The sequence below is a fragment of the Aythya marila genome (assembly GCF_965140915.1).
Source record: "Aythya marila genome assembly, chromosome: 3".
Lineage (NCBI taxonomy): Eukaryota > Metazoa > Chordata > Aves > Anseriformes > Anatidae > Aythya > Aythya marila.
Window position 1 is genome coordinate 8,239,474 of NC_139044.1, and position 8,748 is coordinate 8,248,221.

Sequence of the window (8,748 nt, forward strand, 5' to 3'; positions counted from 1 at the left end):
TTTTTCTTTTTTTTCACTTTTCCTTCCCTCCCCCGCCCATCCCTGCGGCACCCAGCCCTGCCGCCCTCCCCCCGAGGGGGCGCACACCGCCCCTTCCCCCCCCCTCCCCATCCCCATCCCCACCCCGCGGGAACGCCCGGGCGGGTCCTGCCCGGAGCCTTGCGGCGCGGGGGGGCCGGGCGGGGCCGGGGGGCGGCGGGGATTTACTCAGTGCCGGGGCCGCCCCCGCCGCAATCCCTGGGCGCAACAGCGGCGGCGGCGGCGGGGCCCGTCCCCGGAGGCGCTTCCTTCCTGCGGCGGGCGGCCGGGCGGGCCGGGGCGCCTATAAAGCGGCGGGCGGCGGCGGGGCCATGCCAGAGATTTGCCGTGCCGGCCGGCCGCCATGCGGCGGCTCCCGCTGCTGTTGCTGCTGGCCGGGCTGCAGCCGGCGCCGGGCGAGCCGGAGCCGGCGGAGCCGGAGCCGGCGGAGGCGGCGGCCGCCCCGTCGGGGGCGCAGTGCCTGGAGCACGACTGCTTCGCCGTCTTCTGGGCGCCGCTGCCCTTCGCCGCCGCCAGCACCGCCTGCGAGCGGCACGGCGGGCACCTGATGACCGTGCGCTCCACCGTGGCCGAGGAGGCCATCGCTCTGCTGCTGCAGAACCGCAGCGGGCGGCTGTGGCTGGGGCTTCGGCTGCCCACCGCCTGCACCCAGCCGGAGCAGCGGCTGCGCGGCTTCCAGTGGGTGACGGGCGACAGCCGCACCGACTACGCCAACTGGGGGCCGTCGGGGCGCCGCTGCGGCCGCCGCTGCGCCACCGTGTCCCGGGAGCTGCGCTGGGAGGAGCGCGGCTGCGAGGAGCCGGCCGACGGCTTCCTCTGCGAGTACAACTACCCCGACAGCTGCCCGCGCCTGCCGCCCGCCGACGGCTTGTCCGCCGCCTACCGCACGCCCTTCGGCGCCCGCGGCGGGGAATTCCTGGCGCTGCCCCCCGGCAGCACGGCGCTGGTCCCGGCACTGGGGCTGGAGCTGCGCTGCGCGGCCGCGGCCGGCGGCGGGGGGCTGCGCTGGGGCCGCTCCGAGCACGGCGCCTGGTCCTGCCGCCTGGCCGGCGGCGGCTGCGAGGGGAGCTGCGCCGAGCCCGGGGGGCGGCCGAGCTGCTCCTGCCCCGCCGGCAAGGCGCTGGGCCCCGACGGCCGCAGCTGCGCCTCGCCCTGCGCCGGGGCGCCCTGCCAGCACCACTGCGTGCCCAACGACGACACCTTCCTCTGCATGTGCGAGGCCGGCTACCGGCTGGCCCCCGACGGCAGCAGCTGCGAGGATGTGGACGACTGCACCGAGTCGCCGGGGCTATGCGAGCAGGCCTGCCTGAACACCGAGGGTGGCTTCGAGTGCCGCTGCCACAACGGCTATGAGATGGTGGGGGAGCACTGCCAGCCCGTCTCCAGCTGCTACGCGGCACCCTGCGAGCACCGCTGCGAGGACGTGCCCGGTGGCTACCGCTGCAGCTGCATGCCTGGCTACGCTGTCCACGCGCAGGAGCCCTCCCGCTGCGTGCTGCACTGTGACCACAGCCAGTGCCCGGCTGAGTGCAGCTCGAACTCCTGCTACTGCCCCGAGGGCTTCCTGCTGGAGGAGGCCTCCGGCAACGACACGGTCATGTGTGTAGACATCGATGAGTGCGAGATGGACTTCTGTGACCACAACTGCACCAACCAGCCCGGCAGCTACACCTGCCACTGCCTCGATGGCTATGTGCTCGTTGACAGGAACCACTGCCAGAAAACCCCACTGGAAGACGGCTCCTCAGGAGACTTTGAGCTCTGGACACCCGGCCCCAGCCGCAGCCCACCAAAAATGGAGCACCTGCACCCCGGTGCCCTGGTGGGCATCGCCGTGGGCGTCCTGTGCGCGGCCCTGGTCCTGCTGGCTGTTGGGTATCACCTGGCCAAGAAGCGCTGCCGGCCGCCCGCCTCCATGGATTACAAGTGTGGCAGCCCCCACGAGAAGGAGATGGGACTTCAGCAGGTGACTGCAGGCTGTGCCGCCTCTGGCCAGAAACTGTAGGGAGACCGGGTGGGACAGAGCGAGAGGTGAACTGGAACTGGGTAAAGTTTATTTTCAGCTCCCCTTCCCTCCCCGTTTTTGTAATGATAAAGAAGAATTCAGGAGAAGCTGTGATCACCCCCACCACCAAAAAATACATGCTGCTTTTCAGCTGGCTCTCGTGAACGTGTGCCTCAGTGAGCGGGGAGGGCTTGAGGCACACCGCTGCGCAGTTCCTATTTCTGCTCCCTTCTCCGAGCCCGCGGGCGGGGAGGCCCCAGAGGGGAGCTCTGTGGTAGGACCAGCCCCGCATGGACCTGATTTGAGCTCGATCTGCCTCGCCCCGGTGTGGGAGCACGCGCCCAGCAGCTGCCTTGAGGACCGTGGGCTGTGGGAGTTTGTCTCGCCTGAATTTTCCCTCTTCTCAGCCGGAGAGCGCCGCAGGCTGGGGATGAAGGCTTGCCCAGGGTGAAGAGGAGCTGGGATGCTCCAGCTTTTGTCTGGATTTGGTTTAGTGTTTTAAAACAGATAAATGATGGGAGAAGGAGCACGGGTCTTTTGGTCAGTACTTTGCCTGCCCTCTGTGCCCCCATCACCATCATTGGCAGAAATTTTATCACTTTTTCTCTTCCCCATTTTTTGCGTACGTATCTCTTCGCAGCTGAGCACTTTTCTATTAAAAGGGGCAGCAGCCACCCTACTGGGTGTCATCATGGGGCGGGGAAGGAACGCTAGTTTCTCTTCCTTTTGACCATTTTGGGACTTTCGGGGGGTGCGGAGGTTAAAAGGGGATACTGAGAATGCCAGGGTAATTTTTTCCATGCTAAGGAGGGTTGTTTTCAGCACCTTTGAGACCGTGCCTTGTGTTCTCCACATGTCTTTCGTCGTTTTCTGCCGCTGCTGGATTAAACTGCTTGTTACAGAGCAATTTAACCCACCCCTCCCATCCGCAAGCTTTTTTCCTGTTTTTTTTTTTTTTTTTTTTTTTTTTTTTCCCTTAGCTTTAGTCCAGGGATGAATCTAATTCATGTCGAAGTTCAGTGGCAAAACTTCCCACTGGCATTCGCAGGAGCAGGATCCAGCATGGAGCTGGGGGAAGATCCAGGGAAAGTGCTCTGTGGGGTTTTCCTGGGGGGTGAGATCAGGCGCTGGGCCACCGGGGCTGGCAGTGCGGGTCCGGGAGTCATGCTGGGATGAGCAGTGGAGCCGGTGCTGAAGGCTTTGGGCCCCGTTTTGGGGCTGGGAGTTTGGGGTCAGGGCTGGAGGGGCTGTGCCCCCCGGGGATGGAGCTCCACCACTGAGACAAACACCGGCTGCATGCTGCGTGAACTGTCACTTTCCTCATGTAAATGGTTGACCCTGCTGTTTTATAGACCCAGCACGTGTGTAAATATTTATTTATTGGAAATGTACCCTACGCAATGCACAATCACGTTGTGATTTTGTGTGTAGACCAATAAAGCTTTTACCGTCTGGTTTATAGAAACCTGGGAACGAGCTGTTCTTCCTCCCCTTCCCCAGCCTTCCCTGCCTGGCAGCCAACGTCTTGTAGCCTTTCCAGGGGCCACAGGCTCCAACAAAGCAAAAAAGGAGCTGTGGGCTCTTAGCAGAGACTCGGGCTGAAAGCACACCCTCCTGGTTGTTTCACCAGCAGGATTAAAATAGAAGGAATGAGCCATAAATAGTGGAGAACAAGAATAATGTTAAAAGGACAAAGTTAAAACCAAACAAGCTGGAAATGGCTAATTTAATGCTACCTCGGTGCAGCCTGGTAAGTGCAGCTCCAGCACCGGTCTTCAGTTCCTATGGCTATGTGCTCAAGATGCCCTTGAGGGCGATGCTTGTCTGCAGCAAACGGAGTAAGCAGGGCTTGGGTCTCCCAGGCTTTCTTGTGGAAAATGCCAAAGTGCTTTTCCTGGGGAATTTTTAGGGAGGGGACCTGAAGTTTATCCTTATAGATGAAGGGAAGCTCAGGGCTCCTTGGCACCTGCTAAAGCTTCTGCTGAAGCTGCTGTTAAATTTGGCAGGTGACTTTTTTTGCCATGACCTCCACTCCTTGAGCCCACTTTCTGCCCCATGAGGAATTGCAGCCCTGCAGCAGTTCACCAGCTTGGTCCCGTGTGGCAGTGGTGAGCCCAGGCTTGTGGGACAGGGCGCATCCTTGCCGTAACAGCAGCCTTGTGTCCCCCATGGGCAGCAAGTGTCCCCGCAGCCTGGGCAAGGGGCTCATGCCTAACTCTGCCCTCCCGCAGGCCCCCCCCCGCCCCGAGGCAGGACCTGGCAATTAGCCCAATTACTCGCCTGGTGTCAAGGGGCCACAGCGAAGGCTCCTCGGTGGCAAGGGTGATGGCAATGATGACTCAGCCGAGGCTGTTAGCTGTGTGACGGGCCAGCGTTATGGCTTTTTATTTTGTTGGGCTGCACAGCACGACTGGAGAGCACAGAGCACTGGGGGGATGCCCCAGTCCAGCGCCTTGAAAAGCAGGGGTGGGAGCAAAGTCATCAGCAAAGTCATTCTGCAGAGCAGCCCCCGCTTTTCCCCAGGGAGAGGCGGCCTGGCTGTGCACATCCTCACCCCATGGCTCTCCCCACTGCCTGCCAGGGGACGGGAGGAGCTCAGGATCTCTCCTCTGTTTCACAGAGGACCACATCTTCTCCCCAGACCAGTGGGAGAACTCAAAGTGTTGTCCCCCATTGCAGAGTTCAGATGCAGCGTTTCCAGTGGCCCCTGCTCACTGCATCCCCACAGGGGCAGGGAGCCACAGCGCAGCAGGGATGGAGAAGCCACACGTGTTCCAGGGGAGGTTACGGCATCTGGGCTGCAGAACCGGTGCCACTGCTGGCACAAACCCTGCGGAGCAAAGCCAAGCACCAGCTGCCCTCCGGTGTCCTCCCACCCAGGTGCGCAGCCATGGGGGCAGCACTGCAGGGGTTTGCCCCCTCTCTATCTGGGATCCCCTTTGCCAGGATGATGGAGGCTGGGTGCAGGGCACCCTAGAAGGTGGTGGTCTTGGCCAGGAGGGTGCCAGGCTTGCAGCAGGGCTCAGGGTGTGCGGGCTCCTGCTGGCAGGGCAGTGACGGGCACATGCAGCCCTTGCCCTTGTCGTCACCCCGGGGCACGGCGCAGTAGTCAAGGGGCTCTTCCTCCTCCTCCTCCTCCTCGGCAGCCCCCGCCTCAGCGTGGCAGCAGCAGAGGCTGGCGTCGAGGCAGCGGCGCAGCACGCCATGGAAGGAGTGCCGGAAGTTTTCGGAGAGGAAGCCATAGAGGATGGGGTTGGCGCAGCTGTTGGAGTAGCTGAGGATGAGGGAGGCGTTGTTGACCGTGGCATCCAGGCGGCCAGGCAGCAGCAGGTTCACCAGCTGCACCACATAGAAGGGCATCCAGCAGACCACGAACATGGCCACCACCATCAGCACCAGGCGTGTCAGCTTGCCCTCAGAGCGCCGCCGCTGCTGCCAGCCCACCCGCTGCGCTACAGCCCGCATCTTGCCCACGATCAGCAGATAGCACAGCCCCATGGCCAGCACCGGCAGCAGGAAGCCCAGCAGGGTGGTGTAGACCACGAAAGCGGCTGACCAGGCCGGGCTTGGCCACAGGAGGTTGCAGGCCACCGCCTGGCCGTCACGGGTGGTCGCCGTGCCGGCAAAGATGGGGATGGGCGAGGCCACCAGCAAGGAGAGGAGCCACACGCCCCCGTTGACGATCTTGGCCACACGTGGGCGGCGGTAGGTGGCCGCCCGCAATGGGTGCACCACGGCAATGTAGCGGTCCAGGCTGAGCACCGTCAGGCAGAAGACGCTGGTGAACATGTTGAGCCCGTCTACACCCAGCACAGTGCGGCACAGCGCCCGGCCGAAGGGCCAGTGGTGCAGGGCAGCTGAGGTGGCCACGAAGGGGATGCTGAGCATGAAGAGCTCATCAGCAATGGCCAGGTTGAGCAGGTAGATGTTGGTGGCTGTCTTCATCTTGGCGTAGCGCAGGATGACGAAGATCACCAGCGAGTTGCCCAGCAGCCCCAGCAGGCACACCAGGGCGTAGATGCACTGGATCACCACCATGCCAGCAATCTCACCCGCCCTGCCGCCCCATGCCGATGGCCCCTGCAGCTGGCCAGCCTCTGTTGAGGCTGCACTGGTGTTGGGGGGCATCTCGGAGGTGGCCCAGAGGGGCAGCTGCTCAGCGTCAACATTCATGCTGGGGGTTGCCCATGGGGGGGGGACACCGGCGGGATGGGTGCCAGCCTGCAGGCAGGGTGCAGGGCAGAGAAGGGAACAGGAGCTGTGGCGTGTGGTCGACGTGGGGCTCACTCCCCTGCCAACCCCTCAGATTTTGGCCGAGGGCCCCCGTGCCCCCCCAGCCTGTCTGTCCCCTCCCAGCAGTGTTGTATCCCGGGCCAGGGGCCCCCTGGTGCACTCAGGGGCTGTGGGGAGGGAACGGGTGCAGCATGGGGCACCCTGGCAACATCGCCTGGGAATCAATGCCACCCTCTGCCTTAAGGAACCTGTACGGATCCTAATGGTTTCATTATGCTTCCCCCCCCCCCCCCCCCCCCCCCAAGGGAAAGCAAGCAGAATGTGAAAGCAATCTGGAGATATTTTACCTCTCAATCCTCCAGGGATTGAAAGACCCCCCCCGGCCCACTGCTGAGGGGCAGCGGCGGGTGCTGCAAGCCACGCTGGTGAGGAGCTCCAGGGGCTGCTGGCAAGGTAAAGTCCTGCTTGACCTGGATCAGATGACCGGCAGGATCCAAACCTTTTAAAGTGAAAGACAGACCACGCTCTCCAGTTTTGAATGCAGGCGAGTCTCACTCACCCGCCTCACCTGTGCCATGTAAATAAGCTTTCCCATATGAATAAATAAATACGTATCTATACAAAAGCCGATCTCTGATCGATGCTCTCCACTTGCCAATCCAAAACAAAGCACCCGACATACCCTTCTCCCTTCCCTTTCAGGTTCGCAGCGTTCCTCTTGCTCTGGCCGTGGCCGAGGGAAGTGCGCTCCCACCCGCCGCCGTCCCAAGCCTGCTGCGGAGGCGGGGATGCTGCAGTCCAGCACCGCGGCAGGGAGGGCCTTGAGCCCCCAGCTCTGAGCGGGGGCTGCGGGGGTCCCCCACGGGTGGGAGGCGATGGAGACCGGTTGCCCTGGCGACGGGAGAGAGGCAGCGCGCCCCCCGCGCTCGCTCCCGCATCCTGCCACGCATCCGTCATCCTGGTGCACATCCCGCATCTTGCCATGCATCCCTGGGTGGTGGCTGCCACAGCTCCTGCGCAGGTCCCTGCCCCAGAGCCCGGCCTCGGGCAAAGAGCTGGTGGAGGAGGGTGCAGAGAGCGGTGATGCACCCAAAGCCTTGTCTGAAATCAGAGCCTAGATGGAATTCATGGGGCAAAGGGTGAAAGGGGGCCGTGTATAAAAGGGGCTCAGAGGGCTGCAAAGCCTGTCCCAGCCAGGCTGAGCTCTCAATGTAACACACAAGATGTTTTCTCCCCAGCTTTGGGTAAAAATTGACTCACGGAAAGCTGACCCCACAATCAGTAAGATTGTAAGGTAGGTATGCTTATGCAGTGCTGGGCGGCATGGGGGGTAGTCCCACCAAAGTCGTGTGCCCCTAACACGGCGACTTGCTTTGGTTATATGCAGTAAAGACTTACATACGCATGACGTTTCCCAGTGTGCCTATACATATTCATGACCTGTTCCTGCTTAGTATTAAAATTAGTTCCAAGAAGTCATTTCCATAAACTCCTCCCTTCTGCACTTGCGCGGTGCCTTCTGGTGGTGGGCGCTGAGGGTTGTGGGGATGAAGTAAGATGTCTTCATCAGGGCTGAACTTTTCACATCATCTCCTTGCGCATGCTCTCTGAGCCCCTGGTCACAATCTAGGCCATAAGGTTGCTTTGGTCCGGTTCTCCAGATCTGAGGAGCCCCTGTTATCTCAAGGCCTTGCATGTTTGACATCCTTTTTTAAGAACGGTCCTCCTTATCTCTGAACCATATGGTTGGTTCGATCTGGTTCTTGGGGTCCCAGGGGCTCCTGTTATCTGGAGGCCTAAGCGCAGCACAGACACATCGCAAATGTAGCACATATTAAGCAATGAGTGTTGCCTACATATTCATTCTTAATCAATTGCTCCCTAATTTCTAATCCCATGTTTCAAAAATCAATTTATTTTTTTTAATAAAAGTGCTCCCACTGGGACCTGGCAAAGCATCAGTGCTGCTTGTGGCCACCACCCGCAGGGACTGTCCTCCCAGGGGGCTGAGCTGCAGGATGGGGAGGGAGGCAGCCCCCAAAAGCAGCATAGAGCCCTGCTGCACACATGTGCGTCCCTGTGACTTTCTAACTTATCTGAACAAAGCTCACGCACACGCTGTCACTCCATCCTGCACTGGGACGTCACCGGAGCAAGAGAATTTTTTCTCACTTGCCTGCATTTCATGCTCCCAGGTCCCTGCATTGGGCAACCTCCTGTGGGAGATTCTGGGAAGTCAGGATGGAGCAGAAAGCTGTCAGACAGCTGAGTGAGCGAGCACATTTGTGTGTGGAAGGGATTTTGGCCACAGGGACAGGGATATTGACAAATGCTTATATTATATTACTGAGAACAGGCTCTACATGCATGGGAACGCAGGTATGTGTTTCTTCTTGGTGCTTAAATATACGACCATACTTAATTGTGCAGCTGGCAAAAAAAATGGCGAGGACATACTGGCTTAAATTTCA

At 60.9% G+C, this 8,748-nt stretch overlaps 2 protein-coding genes across 2 annotated transcripts; one reads left to right on the forward strand and one right to left on the reverse strand.

Moving 5' to 3' along the window:
* Positions 1–292: 292 nt before the first annotated feature.
* Positions 293–3,509, forward strand: THBD (thrombomodulin). Its single transcript, XM_082756743.1, has one exon. It carries the CDS (start codon positions 383–385, stop codon positions 2,042–2,044), a length of 1,662 nt encoding a protein of 553 aa, XP_082612869.1. The 5' UTR covers positions 293–382; the 3' UTR covers positions 2,045–3,509.
* Positions 3,510–3,641: 132 nt separating this feature from the next.
* Positions 3,642–8,175, reverse strand: SSTR4 (somatostatin receptor 4). The gene is made up of 3 exons (XM_082756744.1): positions 6,960–8,175; positions 6,625–6,776; positions 3,642–6,265 (listed from the first exon to the last, which is right to left on the reverse strand). The coding sequence occupies exon 3, from the start codon at positions 6,215–6,217 to the stop codon at positions 5,018–5,020; it is 1,200 nt and encodes a 399-aa protein (XP_082612870.1). The 5' UTR covers positions 6,218–6,265; positions 6,625–6,776; positions 6,960–8,175; the 3' UTR covers positions 3,642–5,017.
* Positions 8,176–8,748: the final 573 nt, after the last annotated feature.